General features: G+C 42.3%; 1 protein-coding gene across 2 annotated transcripts in view; it reads left to right on the forward strand.

Annotated features, from left to right (window-relative positions):
- Positions 1-5,660: 5,660 nt before the first annotated feature.
- ABCC5 (ATP binding cassette subfamily C member 5) overlaps positions 5,661-19,128 on the forward strand; it is a gene marked incomplete at both ends in the record, with an annotated part of 84,381 nt that continues 70,913 nt past the window's right edge. For both annotated transcript variants that reach the window (XM_079704898.1, XM_079704899.1), the window contains one exon: positions 5,661-5,789. In XM_079704898.1, the coding sequence (XP_079561024.1) occupies positions 5,661-5,789 (129 nt within the window). The remainder of the gene's footprint in view (positions 5,790-19,128) is intronic.

Here is a 19,128-nt window from a genome sequence, read left to right on the forward strand (position 1 = left end):
CGCAGCAAGGAAGACCCGATGCAGCCAAAAATAAATAAAATAAAAAATATAAATTTATTTTAAAAAAAAACCCGCTGGCCTTCAAAGCTAAATTCTCTGGGGGCTCCTCCTCCCCTCGCCAGACCCCCAGGCTGAGAAGCCTGATGTGGGGCTCAGAACTTTCACTCCAGTGGGATAACTTCTGTGGTATAATTGTTTTCCAGTTTGTGGATCACCCACCTGACGGGTATGGGATTTGATTTTATCCTGATTTCGCCCCTCCTACCACCTTGCTGTGGCTTCTTCTTTGCCTTTGGATGTAGAGTATCTTTTTTGGTAGGTTCCAGCTTTTTTTTGTCTATGGCTGTTCAGCAGTTGGTTGTGATTCTGGTGTTTACATAAGAAAGGGTGAGCTCACGTCCTTCTACTTCACCATCTTGAGCTAATCTCCCTGGGTGTCTCTTCATCTTTGAGTGGCTGCTTGAGTTTTCTTTTTTGTGAACTGTCTGTTCACGTCATTTGCCAATTTTCCTATTAAGTTATTTACCATTTCTTATTGAGTTGTAGAAATTATCTGTATATTCTGTATTAAAAACTTTGTCAGTTATAATTTGTGGTTTATCTTTGTACTCTATGGCATCTTATATAGAAGTTTAAATTTTAATATAGTACAAATTTATCAAACTTCCCTTTATTAATTTGTTTCTGTATCTTGTTTAAGAAGTTCTTTTCTACTCCTAAGTTCACATAGATATTTCACATTTTCTTCTAAATGTTTGAAAGTTTTCCCTTTCACAGGCCTTTAATCTACGTGAAATTGATTTTTCTGTGTGGTATGAAGTAGTAATCCCTGAGTTTTAAAAAATATGGATAACCAATGGTTCCAGAGCTATTCATAGAATCTTCTTTCTTCTTCTACTTATTTCTAATGTTTTCTCTGTTACAGATCAAGTTTACATGTATGAATGAGTCTGTTTCTAGGCTCTTTATTGCGTAGGTATAGTAATCCATCCTTGTGTAAGAACACTGTATTAATTACTTCAGATTTATGGTACATTGGTGTGCTTTTTTTTTTTTTTTTTTTTTTTGGCTGTGCAATGGGGCTTGTGGAATCTCAGTTCTCAGTTCCCTGACCAGGTATTGAACCTGCGCTCTCAGCTGTGAAAGCACAGAGACTTAACTACTGGACCGCCAGGGAATTCCCTCCATTTCTGTTTCATACTAGCTAGTTGTATAAAGGTAGAAGTCATTTTCCTTACTTTTTTTTTTTTAAATCTTTGGAATGGATAATCATAATACCTATACATAGAGTTGATATGGAGACTTTAAAAAATAAGCGTGTAAAGCACCAGATACAGAACAGGTAGGCACTCAACACAGTAGTTATTTATGTTATGACCATGTTGAAGATACAGATGAAACACCAAGAGAAATAAAGTGATCAGTCTCTTTGGAAATCTCCGTTTCATTTATAAAAAGAAAGGGGTGAATTGACATGCCATTTCTAAGGCTCTTGCCACTCTAAAAACTGTGATCCTGGCCTTTTTTTGCTAGAAACCAGGCAGCATAACATTATGTGATGGGCAGTGGGATTAAAAGGAGAAAGGTGATAGCGCAGAGTCGTGAGCAAGCAGTAGTAAAACGTGAAGGGCCACACATAAGATTTGGGGCTGGCTGGTCGCGAGGACATAGAGGCTACGATGACCTTCACAGTGCTTTCCGGTGCATAAACGGCCAAGCACCGCCGTGACCGCCCTGCCTACAAACACTGACTGTGCTGCCCGCCCACAGAGGGCTACTGTCAACCCTCCCGGCCACCCACTGGAACACGGGGCCTCAGAGAAGATTCCAGACAGGATCGCAGAATCTCTGGGAAGGATGGTGCAGAGCCTGGAGCGCAGTGGAAGGGAGGAGCGACTTGCACCTCCTCCAGGGCTTCTACGGTGCTTCTGGGAAATATAGTTCGTTGCCGTGAATCGAGCCTCGGGCTCCTGGAAGGGGGACTACAATTCCCTTCAGTCTTGGGAATTCTTTGTGCAGCACGCCTGCGCAGTCTGGCGGCCAATGCCGCTATAAAGGCTTGTTTTGCTCCGGGGCTGATGCTCGGGAGCGTGGTCGAGTGGCCGACGCGGTCGTTTTGGAGCTGGGGCACTGGTAGGTAGCGGCGATCGCCGTACCCCTTCCTTCTCCCTCGGGTTGTCGCGGGGATTATCTCCCGTGTGTTTCGTCCGGAGGTGGGGGACTGCGATCGAGGATGCGAGCAGGTCGGGGGAAGCCGGAGACCTGAGAAACGGGGCCAGGCTTACCTGTAGTCTCCCGCCGCCGCCTCCTTCTCGGGACTTGACCCCTGAGGGCTGGTGGTGAGGTGGTGAGGTCCTGGCGTCGGAAGGCAGGTAGGGTGGGATGAGTGGTCGGGGTTGCCGGCCACATTCCCGGCTAACGCCACCAGGGGGTGCTGCGCCCGCGGCCCGTGGGTGTGGGTAGCTATCGCCTCTGCGGGCCCGAACTGGCCGCGGGAACGCCCTAGGGCCCCGGCATCCCAGGCGAAGCTGGCCTGAGAGAAGCCCCCATCCTCAAGGTTGTAGGGAGGCGGCTTGGGGCACCCCCGCTCAATCCCCACAGAGGAGACTGAGCTGCCAGCGACCTCAGAAGCCAACCTCTCGTTTTGGCGAATGGGTAGATGGAGGTTCGTGACAGAAGCACGCACAGCAAACACTTGGCAGAGTCCGGAATGGAATCTAGATCTCTTGACTGTCATTAGTGCCCTTTCCCCATCCGCCACACAGAGCTGCATGGTGCTTTGTATTTAAAACATAGGGGTCGTTTGGTTTCTGCACGGACGTGGGGAGGCAGGAGGCAGATGGGCACAGGAAAGACTGGCAAAGTTTCAGAAGGTTTTGAAGGAGAAGATGAATAGGTCATTCTGGGGTCTCCAGCGTGAGTAAGTGAAAGGTGCAGAAGGCTGGGGCACAGCAAGTGGATATCAAGGGGGTGGTAAATACATATCCTTGTAGCTTCAGGTCTTTTTGTGTAGCTGCAGGGCTTGGAACCAGATTCCTGAGGTGTTGGAAACCTAACGAATGTTGTAATGAAGGCAATTTGGAAACACCAGTCTGGCTACTTACAGTCCTTGTAATCCTGTGCAGCCCCCTCCCCCCATGCCGTTTCGACTGCATCATCGTGCAGGAGAACGTCTACACTTTTATCACTGGAAAGAGAGTTTTGGTTAAAAAAAAAAAAAGGCAGCTGACCAAGTGGCCTCTGCGCTGAGCACCTCTCTGGGTTCTCCCACTTTGAATATTCTGCTAGTGCCATCGTTCAGCTCTGACTCAAAAATAAAAATACCTTCCCTTTTCCATCTCTTCATAGTTGGAACAAGTTAGCATTTTAAAAAAGACTTTTAAACAACTTTAAGGGAGAACAGAAAGAAGAAAAGAGAGAAATACAAAAGGTATCCCTAAAAAGTCTAGCTAGTGATCTTTCCTTAACTGTTTTCTTCAGATTTGGGCCTTGTTCACCAGACCCATTGGACTTCCTAGCTCTTGGCTGGCCTCCATGTGGGCTGCCCTGTCTTATATCCCTGATCTACAGAAGCTGGAATCCATCTGTTCAAGGCCAGGAGATACTAGCTTTGTCCCTGCACAAGGCTTGCCTACTTTCATAGCTGTGCCTCTTTCCCCAGGAAATTAAAGAAGCAGGAGTGTTAGAGGGAATGGGAAATTGCTCCCCACACCCTTCCAACATAGAATAACTTGGAATAAAGTGATTGAAAGAAACTGAGGTTACATGAATTCTTAGACAATTGAGATGATCTTTGTGTTCTTCCTGACATGGCATTTGATATTGTGAGTGAGTTACAATACTTTGGCCACTTCCCTTTCAAACTGCCTCCCCTCCACTTGCCTTTTTTCAAAATAGGACTAATCTTTTCTGCTTTCCAGATAATCACCTAGGCTGGGGAACCTTTGGAGGGGAAGGTTGGACTTCAGTGATCCCTGTAAGAAGGATTATTCTGATCTGCAGCTACAGCCCGACATTGGGGACACTGGCAGATGCCAGGTCTGTTTATAGTTTAGGCTTGCTGAGGTCTCAGTGACGTGATTGCTGTGTTCTTGGTTGTAAGCTGGTGCTCTTTATGGTGCAGTTTGTCATTGGACAAGGTGACTTTTTTCTTTGAAGATAAGTAACTTAGCAGTATCAACTCAGGGTACTTGAGCCAGACCCCTGAAAGGCAAGAAGTAAAGCTTTCTTTGTGCTGGAAACACGTCTCTGGAGATTTAGTCCTTTTTATTTAGAGGATTTGTAAGTGTTCTCCTTTTTTTCTGATACCTTAAAAAATGAATTGTAGCTATCAGAATTATATCCGTACTGTTGTACTTTTAAGTCTCAGTGATAGCTAGGAATTTATGGAATTCAAAAGGCAACACAGCTACACTTCTTTAATTTCTAGTGAGGCTGGTATGAAAATTGTTTTCCCAACTTGTAACTGGGAAGCTTTGAACCATCTTAGAGTGGGGGAAATGTTTTAGAGACGTATGCATGTGTTTTGTTTTTTCAGAAGTAACCAGAGTTGATACCAGATATTGATTAGAGATAACCAGGCTAGCAGGGGTTTAGAACAGAGTTTCAGGTAGATACGAGGTAAGACTTAGTAGGACAGGGTAGGGAATTTGTTTTTGTTATTGTTTTTTTAATAACAGCTTTGTTGAGATATTTTTGTATCATGAAATTCACCCTTTAAAGTATACAAAGTGGTGTTTGGTTAGTATATTAACAGAATTGTGCAATCATCACTACTATCTAATTTTAGAACACTTTCAGTAACCCAAGGGGAATTTGTTTTTAAAGGTAAAGTGTAGTATTATTTTGTGTTTTAGCTATGTAACTTCACAGAGCTTTAAAAGCATCAGTTAACCCATTACCTAATTATAAAAATACAGAGATGGGATATATCATTGGTAGAATAAGTGTTTTATAAGTTTTCATTTAGTAAAATTTATCCGTTTTAAAATTGTGGGATTTGTAATGCTTAGAACAAACTTAAATTGTTTCCAGAAAGCCTTTTTTTTTTTTTTTAAGACCTATCTAAATGCTCTATACATCGTGATTGAACATAGTTGAAGGTGAAGAAGGCGGGTGTCTCTGTCACTGTGTTTATTTTTTTTTAATCTTTTTTTCTTTTTCCCCCTTAGAGGTGGGAGGAGAGAATTCTTCTTGACTCTATCACACTGAATTTTTTTCTTGAAAAAATTAAAGGGTAATTGAAAGATTTTTTTTTTTTTTTTGCATTACGTGGGTTTCTCACTGCTGTGGCCTCTCCCGTTGCGGAGCACAGGCTGTGGACGCGCAGGCCCAGCAGCCATGGCTCACGGGCCTAGCCGCTCCGCGGCATGTGGGATCTTCCCAGACCGGGGCACGAACCCGTGTCCCCTGCATCGGCAGGCGGACTCTCAACCACTGCGCCACCAGGGAAGCCCCTTGAAAGATTTTTGAAAATTTATTTTTATAGATATAATGACAGAAAACTTTAATGCTTTTGTCCTTTTTTCCCCTATTTTAGAGCACTTTCGCTTATGATGAAGTACAATTTAGGAAATATCTGTCCTTGATGAATTTTTAATTTCAGGAATTCTCAAGTGGAACCAAGAGTCTGTGAGCCCTGGCACCTCCACTCAGAGAAGATGAAGGACATTGACATAAGAAAGGAGTATATCATCCCCAGCCCTGGTTATAGAAATGTACGGGAGAGAACCAGCAATTCAGGGCAGCACCGAGACCGCGAGGACTCCAAGTACAAGAGAACTCAACCGGTCAGTACTGCCTTGCTTGACTCCCTCTTACCTGCTTGCGGTGCTAGACCACACCTTCTCTCTTCACAAGATGCCTAATTTAAAATAAGTTTCTTTTTCTTTATTGGCTTTAGGTCACTGTTAAGAATTTATGGTTATTTATGAAAGAGGAGAGGTTGGCTCTCAGCTTCTCACCTATTTTTTCCCTTGGGTTCTCCTCTAAAAAGGTTTTGCTTGAGAAGACAGTTTATGCCAGGTGGGATAAGGGAAGGCCTGGGCAGGGAGCAGAGGGAATATGAACCATTAAACTTCATTCATGTACTTGAAATTGTTTTCTCCCTCTGCTTCTGTTGTCTGCCTTTAAAAGGTGACTCCTTCGGAGATTTTCATTCAGACTTCAGCGTGTACTTGGAACAATTCTAGATCGTTGGAGGATAATCAGTAAAATTTTCAAGTAAACCCATGAGTGTAAAGGAGCCTTTAGTTAATAACCTAATTTCCTCCAAGGGAAATAATGAATATACATTTTAAACTGGAAGAAATATCTTTATTCTGGGGAAAAATTATACCTTTTCTTGAATTGCAGAAGTAACTAATAAGGAAGAACGGGGGTTGCTGGGTAGGAAGTTGAGGTTTGTGTTCATCTATTTGTTCCGTGAAAATTGGAGAAAGATATGGCTCTGCAGCTGACACTGGAGTTTCATTAGCCTGACATTACCTGTCCCTCTTTGCTACCTGAAAGCTGTTGCCTTATTAATCAACATTTTCTAACTGATGGGTGTTTTCTGTTTCTACTGTATATTATACAGTGCTTTCCCATTCGAGCTTAACTTTGGGGAAACATAGATTCAATGTAATCAGTATCAAATCCTTAAGGTGCCGGTTTTGTACCTTTTCTTTGTCCCTTTGTCCAAACCTTATGTTAATTAAACACGTATCGGGTATCTTTTGAATGCTAGACACTGTTAGTATAGGACTCAAACTGGAAAAAGTCACAAAGGTAGCACTGGAGCAGGGCTTTGAAGACTGATGAGGTGGGGATGCTTTCAAGCTGCTTAAGTCATCTGTGCCTTAGTGGTTTATGAATAAAATGGTATCAATGGTAGAACCTAACTCATGAGTTCCCTTGAGGATTAAATGAACTAATACATATAAAATGCTTAGAATGGTGCCTGCCACATAGCCTGTGCTCAAAAAGTGTTAGGTCTTAGAGCTAGTTGTCTAGAGCATAGGATGTATGTGAGAAAGCTCTGCACGCCATGCTAAGGAATCATTTACTATGGGTGTTGGGGAACTATTGGAAGCTATTGAGAGGATTTTTTTCTTTTAACTTTTTTATTTTGAGATAATTGTAGATCCACATGCAGTTGTAAAAAATAATACAGAGAGATCCCATACATACTTTACCTCGCTTCCCCCAGTGGTAACTTCTTGCATGCTATAGTATAATATCACAACAGGATATTGATTGACATGGATACCATCCAGCCACCTTATTAAGATTCACCAGTTTCACGTGCACTCATTTGTGTGTGTGTAGTCTATGCAGTTTTTCCACATACGTAAATCTGTATGACCAGCACCCCAGCTCCACCTAAAGAAACTCTCATGCAGATACAAATCAGCTCCACCTAAAGAATCTCTCATGCTCCCTTTTTAGAGCCACAGCCACCTCCCTTGTCCTCTCCCCCAATCTTTTTTTAAAAATAAATTTGTTTATTTATTTATTTTTGGCTGCATTGGGTCTTTGTTGCTGCGTGTGGGCTTTCTCCAGTTGCAGCGAGCGGGGGCCACTCTTTGTTGCAGTGTGCAGGCTTCTCATTGCTGTGGCTTCTCGTTGCAGAGCACAGGCTCTAGGCACGCGGGCTTCAGTAGTTGTGACACGCGGGCTCAGTAGTTGTGGCTTGCAGGCTCTAGAGAGCAGGCTCAGTAGTTGTGGTGCACAGGCTTAGTTGCTCCACGGCATGTGGGATCTTCCCGGACCAGGGCTGCATGTTCCCTGCATTGGCAGGTGGATTCTTAACTACTGCGCCACCAGGGAAGTCCCGGTCTCTCCCCCAGTCTTTGGCAACCACTTATCTGTTCTCCATCTCTGTAATTTTGCCATTTTAAGAATGCTGTACAAATGGAATCATATAGTATGTAACCTTTTGACACTGGATTTTTTCACTCAGCCTAATTCCCTTGAGATCCATCTAATTTGTTCTGTGTATCAATAGTTCTTTCCTTTTAATTGTAATTTTCCATATTATAGGTAGACCACAGTTTGTTTAACCATTCATCTGTTGAAGGACATTTGGGTTATTTCTAGTTTGTAGCTATTACAAAAAAAGCTGCTCTGAACCATTTGTGTATAGGATTTTGTGTGAATAAAATTTCCATTTCTCTGGGTAAATTCCCAGGAATGTAATTGCTGGGTCATATGGTAAGTGCATGTTTAGTTTTATCAGAAACTTCAATACTCTTTTCCAGAGTGGCTGTATAATTTTACATTCCCACCAGCAATGTATGAGTAATCCAGTTTCTCTGCATTCTTGCCAATATTTGGTGTTTTTAATTTTATTTTAGCCATTCTGATAGGTATGTCTGATATCTCATTGTAGTTTTAATTTGCATTACCTAATGGCTAATGCAGTTGAGCTGAGATTTTTAAGACTTGATTTTTATCTTAGGAAGATTAGTTTTGAGGTAGTATAGGAAAAACCTGTATGAGAGAAAGAGAGAGACAAAATGCAGGGAGCAATCTGGAGGCTCCTGTGCCTGCCCATGTGAAAGAGGCCAGGGGTCTGTGTCCAAGAATAATAGTGAGGATGGAGGAGAGGGGAGAGATTTGGGGGCATCTCTGGAAGGGGAGGGAAACGTTGGGGTGCCTGGGATTCATGGTAAGGATTTAAAACTATTGATAGACACATGGGAAGAGAAGGAGAGGAGGTAAGAGTGAGTTTGCTTTTGAACATGTGGAATTTGAAGTGCATCCACATGAGATGATTAGTAGATAATTAGAGCATAGGCAAGGAGTGGAGCAGGCACAAGTTTCGGAGTCATTAGTGCATCCATGTAGATGAAGCCTTAGGAGTGAGCAAGCTTGCCCATGGGTAGCTTGTAGAGCAGGAAGAGATGGAACCTGGGAAGGTAGTGTGTGGCCCTGTGAAATTTCTGGCGACAGAGGCCCTGTCCAGTTGGTTAGAGCAGAACTGACATTAGGGTGTGCAGTGGGAACAAACTTTTCCTCTGTGGGTGGAGAAGAACTGGAAATGGAGTCACTGTTGTGCCTTTTGTCCCCTAAATTATTAAGTCAGGCACCAGACAGCAAGTTTCCTTTGTGTGGCTGAGCCTCTTCTTGAAGAAACAGGAGGCTGATACCAACCACTTTTATAAAATCTGGGCAGTCCACATGAGTTTCATTTTCATTATCCTTTGATGTTTCCTAAACTTTTACATTTGAGTACTGTTTTCCTGTTTTTTACAATATCCTGTACCCTCTGAACTTTTTTTTTTTTTTTTACTTAAACTATTTCTTTTAGATTTTTTTTTTTTTGATGTGGGCCCTTTTAAAGTCTTTATTGAATTTGTTACAATATTGCTTCTGTTCTATGTTTTGGTTTTTTGGCCACGAGGCATGTGGGATCTTAGCTCCCCAACCAGGGATCGAACCTGCACGCCCTGCATTGGAAGGCGAAGTCCTAACCACTGGACCGCCAGGAAAGTCCTTAATTCTTTTAATATACTGGCTTTTTTTTTTTTTTGCTCAGCCTTGACCTAAGCAATAGAATCATAGGTTTATGCAACCTATTTTTTACACACGTTAAAAGGAATGTGTAAATATCAAGTTTTTTTGTTGTTGTTGTTGTTTTTTTTGCAGTACGCCGGCCTCTCACTGTTGTGGCCTCTCCCGTTGCGGAGCGCAGGCTCCTGACGCGCAGGCCCAGCGGCCATGGCTCACGGGCCCAGCCGCTCCGCGGCATGTGGGATCTTCCCGGACTGGGGCACGAACCCGTGTCCCCTGCATCGGCAGGCAGACTCTCAACCACTGCGCCACCAGGGAAGCCCAATATCAAATGTTTTTAAAAGTTCACATACCACCTAGAATCTTCTTGCATATTACCTGTCAAAATCCAGAATCTTAGATATAAATATATCTTGAACTTGTTTCATAAAGCAGTTTGCTAATAGAGGAAATCAGCAAGATGACAAATTTCTGGTTCAGCGATAGTTTACAAATGGATAATTTAAGTATTTGGGAAGTAGAATGGCTGTATAAGCATACCGTTTTTAAGAATGTAAGTAGGGCTTCCCTGGTGGCGCAGTGGTTGAGAGTCCGCCTGCCGATGCAGGAGACACGGGTTCGTGCCCCAGTCCGGGAGGATCCCACATGCCGCGGAGCGGCTGGGCCCGTGAGCCATGGCCGCTGAGCCTGCGCGTCTGGAGCCTGTGCTCCGCGACGGGAGAGGCCACGGCAGTGAGAGGCCCGCGTACCGGAAAAAAAAAAAAAAAAAAAGAATGTAAGTAGAGGGACTTCCCTGGTGGCACAGCAGTTAAGAATCCGCCTGCCAATGCAGGGGACACGGGTTCAAGCCCTGGTCCGGGAAGATCCCACGTGCCGTGGAATAACTAAGCCCGTGCGCCACAACTACTGAGCCTGTGCTCTAGAGCCTGTGAGCCACAACTACTGAGCCCGCATGCCACAACTACTGAAGCCCGGGCGCCTAGAGCCTGTGCTCCACAACAAGAGAAGCCACCACAATGAGAAGCCTGCGCACCGCAATGAAAAGTAGCCCCCGCTCACTGCAACTAGAGGAAAGCCTGCACACAGCAATGAAGACCCAATGCAGCCAAAAATAAAATGAATAAAAATTAATTAATTTTAAAAAAGGAATGTAAGTAGATAATTGGGTAGAGATTACAGTTTCGTGTCTCTTGATCATAACAATTGTTTCCATATTAGTTGTTAGAGATGAAATCTGGGATGGGACCTCCCAGACGCCAGGCATGTCTGTTATCCATCAGAAATAAAAAAAACAGTACCTCCCAAAGTAACAAAAGATAAGGATACATCATCTGTGGCTCTTAATTGGAAAACAAGGTTTTATTCACCACCATTAGCCTTCAATAGGTCCAGTTAACATGGACACATAAAACTGTCAAACAGAAGTCAGAAGCAAAGCATCAGGGATTAAATTCTCATTTTAAACATGCGGGTGATTTTTTTTTCTCTCAAGCTGTAAGCAAAGTTGCAGAGTACACAGTTTGCCTGTTTCTTAATATTGTGACCAAATGTTTTGGAATACTCTTTGGGAAAATTGCTCTAATCATTCACGTTTCAGATATTTGTATCACATTTGCTTAGAGCTAATTAACTTAAAAATAATGCATTTTCACATCTCCCCTTTGTTCAGGACTATTGAGTTAAAGCTTGTGGCCACACACAACTTGATGATTTGCAGACATCCTTTAATCCTGAAGTGCTAATAGGGGTGCCTTCTGTTGCTGTTAGTTCTTTGAGCCTAAGTATTAATCTCGGCTGGCATTAGGCTGGCATTATTTCAACTAACAAAGATTTATGTCCAGACCGCTCCTTAACACTGTTCCTGTGTCTGAGTCATGACTCTCCAAGCACAGCTCCTTTTCTTTTTCTTTTTTTTTTTTTTTTTTGCGGTACGCAGGCCTCTCACTGTTGTGGCCTCTCCCGTTGCAGAGCACAGGCTCTGGACTCACAGGCTCAGTGGCCATGGCTCACGGGCCCAGCCGCTCCACGGCATGTGGGATCTTCCCGGACCGGGGCACGAACCCGCATCCCCTGCATCGGCAGGCGGACTCTCAACCACTGCGCCACCAGGGAAGCCTGCTCCTTTTCTTATAACTACATTCAGATATGCACATGTCGATCACATAACTCCACCAAGTCTGGTTGGTTTGTGTGTGTGTTTTTTTTTAATTGAGGTATAGCTGTTTTACAATGTTGTATTAGATTCTACTGTACAGTGAAGTGGAGTTTCATGTGCTATACAGCAGGTTCTTATTAGTTACCTATTTTATACATATTAGTGTGTATATGTCAATCCCAGTCTCCCAATTCATCCCCCCGCCCCTGGTTTGGTTTGTTTTAAGATGTGATGTTTATTCACTTTTTTAATTCAGCAAACATTTGAGCACTCTCCAAGATGCACTCACAGCCCTGAATGAAGTGTTCTGGTGCACATGAAGATAAATTAATGCTGGGCCTGCCTGCCCTCCGTAGCTTAAACTCATAGGCATGTACATAGATTACTGTAATTTAGATGCTACGGAGATTAACAAGAAGGAGAGTGCTTCAGTCTTTGAGGTCAGGGAAGACTTCAGCAGGAGGTAGCATTTGGTTGGAGACTTAGAGGAATAGGTAGAATTCAGAGAAATAAGAACATGCCTGGTAGAAGAAAGAGCTGTGGGTAGGACCAACTAGGTGCTGTGGACTTTGAGCATGAAGTGTGAAGTCATATATGTAGAAGGATAGGTCAGTGAGTTTCAGATGATGTGTTCTTGAATAATAGACCAAGGAGTTTGGATTTTAGTTGCTTTAAATTAAAACTTAAGCAAAAGCAAGACAAAGCTATTTGACGCTTTTATAAGTTTTTTTATTGTGGTGGTTGTTTGTTTTCTCACTGTGCTCAGGCTAAAGCCAAAGGTGACTTGTTTTTCCCTAGCATGTGTAATCTAGGAAAGGAGGAAACATGAAAAATAAGCAGTGCTTCCCTGGTGGCACAGTGGTTAAGAATCCGTCTGCCAATGCAGATGACATGGGTTTGAGCCCTGGTCAGGGAACATCCCACGTGCCGCGGCGCGACTAAGCCCGTGCACCACAACTGCTGAGCCTGCGCTCTAGAGCCCGCGAACCACAATTACTGAGCCCACATGCCACAACTACTGAAGCCCGCGCACCTAGAGCCCATGTGCCGCAACAACAGAAGCCACTGCAATGAGAAGCCTGCGCACGCAACAAGGAGTAGCCCCCGCTTGCTGCAACTAGAGAAAGCCTGTGCGCAGCAACGAAAAACCAAGGCAGCCAAAAATAAATAAATTTAAAAAAAAAAAGAAGTGTACCACTGGTGGAATTTGCTTTCTACCAAGTTAGAATATTCTGCTTCTAGGCAAAGTAACAAAGCAAGTATTTGCAAAGTCCAGTGACCTTCACTTAGGGTCTCCTTTAGTTCCTTGTTTGGCTGACACTGTAGCCCTGGTTGGAGTGTTCATAATTAGTGAGTGGAAATATTTGGGTGAATTGAAGTTACATGCTAGAGACAAAGATGTGGGTGTAATCTCTTACCAAGAAATATGATTCTAAGATATATTACTATGAAAGAATTATGGTCTTATTATCGAAAATGTTCAAATTGTAGATTATAGAAAAAATAAATCACCCATAACCCCTCTACCTAAAGACAACTATTGTTACCATAAAATAGTTCTGTCTAGTACATTATACTTTTAGAGAATTTAACTCTGAAAGCTTTTCTTTATGGACTAAAGGTATGTGAATTTTTCCGTGCTCTTGTGTTTTCAGTGTCAAAAGTATTACCTGTGAGTCTCCTTGCTGTTAGGAAGGAGAGCAGGGTGAAGGAGATTAGTATTTGCAGTCTCTGCATTATTTTTCTCTTGAATGCTACTCAGTGACTCAGCACATTTTCTGGACAGTTAGTAATAGGATGTGTAAGAACACCTGCCTTTTTTTTTTTTCTTTTCCCTGAAGGCATCTATAAAGCTTTATAAATCTTAGTACGGTATGATACGGTCTCTGGCCTGGTGCCAGATGTTGGTCTCCAGTAGCAGCCCAGAGCTCTCTGGTAGAGATGACAACAGTGCTGCCATTGGTGCAGAGCCCAGGTGGCTTTCCTGCGTGGTGACTGAGTCTACCACGTGGATCTCCTAAGATTGGCCTGCTGCCTTGATCATGAGCTCTCTTATGCCATCTGCAGCAGGACTGCTGCTTCTTTCCTAGGAAATGCTGCTTAAGGGAAATAAATATAGCTTGTTGGCATGGGTTAAAGGAGCTTTCTGTCAAAAGGGAAGAAAAGTATTGGAACTAGCTTTTTGTTATTTAAGCAGCTTTAAATACCCAAACCTTTATTTTGTTAAGATCTATAACTTGGAAGTTACAAATGGTTAATGAAAACTTCCTCAGTGAAACTTTGGTTTTGCTTTGAGGTAGCCTTTTGCTCATGCTTTTCTGAATGTCTCACCATTCTGTCCCTCCCTCTCTCTTAATCAAAAATAAAAAGGTCAAGGCCGGAAACAGGAAACAAAGCCTCCGGAAGTCTTTGCAATGGTTGAACCTGTCAGTAGAATTAAGCTTATTAAGTCTATTCCTTCCCTCCTTACCCCCCTTTTAGGGAGTTAACCTATTTAGGTAATTAATTAGATGTTACATACGTTTTAATTATTTAAGATTATTTTCTGAATTAGCTGTTCAAAGAATCAACTTAACTGTTATTAGATATCAGATGAAAACTTCTGTTTACTAAAGCAGATATGGTGTTGAGCAGTCACTTAGTTTCCTTAAATGTTGTATTCTCACAGCGGAAAAATAGCCAGACTGCCCAAATCTTCACCTTTGCCTTTGCTTCCCACCATTGTCAGCGGTTCCAGCCTGCTCAGCGGTACAGGAGTCACATGTTGGACCCACTAATGTCTTATTCTAGGCATTTAACATGGGCTCACATGGTACTTACTGATCAATGAAGGGAGTTTCATTTACAAATTATATTTTGGCTTTTTTTTTTTTTTAAGCTAAAGCCTGAAAATCTTGAAGGGATTTTGTCCAATGCAAACGACCAGCATCCTACTATCTATCTATCTATCTATCTATCTATCAGTGGTTCTCAGTTCAGGCTGCGTATTAAAATCACTTGAAGAGCGTTAAAAAAAAATACCAATGTTCCAGACCAATTAAACCAGTCTCTGGAGTCAGGCTCAGGCATCCATGTTGTTTAAAAGCTGCCCTGGTGATCCTAATGTGTCAGCAGCGCTGAGAACCTCTGCCTTAGATCTCATGGAATAAAGTCTCTTCTCTCCCCTCAACCAATGGGGCTCCAAGTATTTCCCATGTCTTCTTTTCTGTTCTGTGATTTATTTTCAGTTTAGTCCTTTGAAACCTTATCATTATAATAACAAAGTTAATCTCACACCCCAGTGTAATAGGAACTTTAGAAAAGTTCCTTGGAATTTAGCTTATGAAACAATTGAAAGCCCTCAAATTTCTCCGGATTCTGGGGCAATGCTAGATTATGAGCTGTGGAAAAATACCTGTTTCACCGTGATGGTGGTAAGTTATATCCATTGGTTTTACATATTTACACTTGTGAACTGTAATAGCTTATCCTCAGCATGAGGGTAATACAGCCTAGTTACAGATTAGTGAGCTCGGGTACAAGTTAATTCATAGCCGCTGAGCAATAGGGCTGAAGTTAGCAGGTTCCCTGACTTTGAATAGTGAGCCCTTTCTATTATATTCTGCTTCCTTCCTGTGAAGATTACGTTCTAGAATTTCGCTGTCCCTCTTGACTGAAGTGACCGCTCTTTGGAAGTTCTTAAGGGAAATGCTAGAGACGGTCAGAATCATGTTAATAACCCATTGGAATAAGGAAGTGCTGAGAATTGGGAGAGGAAATGTCCTTCGTAGTGTTAACTTGTCGGGGAGAGGGAGGATGGGGACGCCTGGAGTCAGCTGTTCCTGGGAGGGTATCAGCTTTTTCATTTCTTTTTTAATTTAAAAGAAAATTTAACTTTAGTTTAATTGTTAACATTTTGAGTCTCTTGAAAACTGTATCTGACAGTGTAACAGTTCCTCTTAAAAGTTTATCTTTCTAAATGTTTGTCGTAAAGGCAGCTGTGGGGCTGGGACACCTGCAGAAAAGCTTTTACTTGGGCCAGAAGGGTTTATGAGAAGAGGCTACCCACTCTGTATTTGTGTTAAGATCTTGTGAATTAAGGAGAGGGTAGGAAGAACATGCTGTAGAGTCTGAGACCTGTCCGTTCTGATTGTGCCCCAAGTGCGGCTTTCCTTATGGGGCGGGCCAGATGGGGATATTGCAGCCTTTAATCCCCTTGGAAGCTGAGAGGTGCCTCTGGTTGATTCCTCAGCCTCCAGGCTTAGCAAGCCTCCCCTGCTGTTGTCCTGCTGTCGGGAAAGGATTGTTCAGCCTGGGGAATGATTGCTGGCCCCTGGTATCTTGTCCCAGGGGCCTCCACGCAGGGGTTGCCCTGTCAGCAGACATTCTGCTCTGGCAGCCTGTTAAAATGAGATGGGACAAACTAGATAAGCGGAAGCCATGCGGTGTGATAGTGAGAGCTAATTATCCCAGCCCTGGGGATGGTCTTAGTGCGCAGAGGATGGAGGGCTCTTGTGCAAACCTCTCTGTTTGCTTATGGATAGAAAGTTCCTTGTTTCCCTCACGGAATGGGCAGGTAAATGACTCTGTGTTTCCCTGACCTTTGTTTGAACCATGGCAGAATCTAAATTTCATTGTCCCCTTTTCGTTCCCCAGTGTCCCTGCCCTGCTCCGTCCCCATCACCTTGGTAGGAAAAAAAAATGCTCATGTCTCCTAGCCACAGTCCTCAGGAAGATACAAATGGCAGCAGTATTTCATTGTTTAATGTTTTCTCAACTCCTGGATCAAGCAGTATTTTTCCCTTTGGAATGAATCAACTGCTGCAGACACCTTCTGTGGCCGCAACATCTGGCCATGGAGAGACCTTCAGTCTGCAGTGCCCCTTAAGAGAAGTAAAGAGAAATGAGTGCCCTCATCCCGTCTCAGGAGAAGCCTTAAAAAGTTACTTCTAAAATTGATTTAAAGCATTGTAATGTAAAAATAAAATAGGCCTCATAAAACACATTCCCTTAGATCATCATACATCGAGTACTAGCCGTGTTAGCTGTTTAGCTATCTAGGGCTACCTTAGCACTACTGACATTTGGGGGCCAGATAATTCTTTGTTGTGGGGGCCTGTTCTGTGCATGGTAGGATGTTCAGCAGCATCCCTGGCCTCTACCCACTGAATGCACAGTTGTGACAACCAAAAATGTCTGCAAACATTGCCAAATGTGCCCTGGACAAGCAAAATCACCCTCAATTGAAAACTGCTGGACTACGCTATCCAATACTGTAGCCACCAGCCACATGTAGCTATTGGACATTTGAAATGTGGCATGTCCGAATTGAGATGTTCTGTATATATAAAACACACACCAGGGCTTCGCTCGTGGCACAGTGGTTAAGAATCCGCTTGCCAATGCAGGGGACACGGGATCGAACCCTGGTCTGGGAAGATCCCACATGCCGCGGAGCAACCAAGCCCGTGCGCCACAACTAATGAGCCTGCACTCTAGAGCCGGCGAGCCACAACTACTGAACCCGCGTATGACAACTACTGAAGCCCACGTGCCTAGAGCCCATGCTCCGCATCAAGAGAAGCTACTGCAATGAGAAGCCCGCACACCGCAATGGAGCGTAGCCCCCTCTCGCCACAACTAGAGAAAGCCCGTGCACAGCAACAAAGACCCAACACAGCCAAAAATAGATAAATAAAATAAATTAATTAAAAAAAAACCTTATAAAAAACACACACCAGACTTCAAAGGCTTAGAACCAAAAAAAGAATATAAAATATCTCATTAATAATTTTTATTGCTTACATGTTTAAAAGATAATATTTTATATATATTGGGTTAAATAAAGTATATTATTATAATTAATTTCTCCTGTTTCTTTTTACTTTTTAAATGTGGCTACTAGAAACATTTAAATTACATTTGTGGCTTGTATTTTATTTCTGTTAAGCAGCACTGCACTGGAGTGTTGCTCTACTGTAGTTTAGCCATTAATCTTCTATTAGGCATTTAGTTCCCAGTAAACCATTGGGTTTAAATGATTTTTTTTGTTTGGAAAATTTTCCTTCCTATAATAATACTATGGAGACAAAGCATATGTAAAGTGTTACATATGACCAGTTTGCTCCCCTGAGTACCTGCCAGTGACATTAAAAATTGGGTCAAGGTTCAGATGATATGTGGTTGTCTTACATTTCCCTCCTTCTCGGGTTGGATTTTATCTCTATTTCTATTAAGGTATATATAGTTGTATCTTAAAATTTAATTTTAATTTCTTGATTGGTAACATTGAATTCAGAAGCTGAGAGAAGCTTCTGAACCAATTTAGTAGATTATTTTGGATTTTGACCTTTTATAAATACTAGAATGTAACCTGCATTAAGGCAGTGATTTCGAGGTGCAAGTCTGTTTTTTCACTCCTGGTTCCCCTGCACCCAGAGCTGTGCCTGGCGTGTAGTCCCCTCAATAAATACTTGCTGAATGAATGGATAAAACATGTTTTTCAGTAAAAGCTGGCTGTTCAAAATATATTATTATATTAGTTACCTGGTCACTCCTTTAGCTGTATTCCCCTTCCCCTTAATGCTAACTTCATTATGCAAAAAGTTTTCCTTTTTATATTTTAAGCCATCCATCTTGCCTTTGATAAGTTTCAGGCTTTGGGGGGAAATGGAGACTATTTCCTTTCCCTAGGTGGCTAAATATGCTATTTAATTCTCTTCTATTTATTTCATCATTTTAATGTAACTTTTGGGGTTAATTCCAGATGGATTAATGTGTGGTGTGATACCTGGATCTCAGTTCATCTCCAAGCTGTTTGTATTTGTCCCAATGATATTCACTGAATCGTATTTCCCTACCATGTTATATTATTTATGCGTTCATATAGTAAGCCCATATAGCTTAAATATATTAAGTCATTTTTCTTGGTTCATTACTATTTTTAATCCACTCAATCTTAGAACGTTGATAACTCACTTTACAGAATGTTAATATGGTAGGTTAAATTCATTTTTACTTTAGATAGACATTTTTCCCCCTGGCTTGCTTGGCCAGGTACGCTTTTTTAGGAAGCCTAGAAAGAAAGAGAAGTTAGGCGTCCAACCAAACAGTTACAAGTATAAGACATCTATGCAGTTACTGGCAGGGTAGTATAAAGATGCTTTTATTTTATTTTAAAATATCAGTCCATAATGTATTCATCATTTAGCATCTACTCATCTTTGGTTGAAAAACAACCAGGAAGTGGATTTTTGCAATTAAGTAAAATAGTTTATTTACATTCTAGTGTTCTAATCATGTACTTGTGCCTTTGACTTTGGAAATTACCATTTGCTTATAATGAGGTTAGTTAGGAGAGTCATAGTTTATTTTAATCTGATACTCACCCTGGGGAAGAGAGGAGAGCTGTCTGTCTATAAAGATACATCTGAGGTTATCTTGTACAGTGATGAGTTATTTGCTTGTTTTTTCTTTGAACGGCACATAGCATAGTGATT

The sequence above is a fragment of the Hyperoodon ampullatus genome (genome assembly GCF_949752795.1).
Source record: "Hyperoodon ampullatus genome assembly, chromosome: 5".
In the NCBI taxonomy this organism is placed as follows: domain Eukaryota; kingdom Metazoa; phylum Chordata; class Mammalia; order Artiodactyla; family Ziphiidae; genus Hyperoodon; species Hyperoodon ampullatus.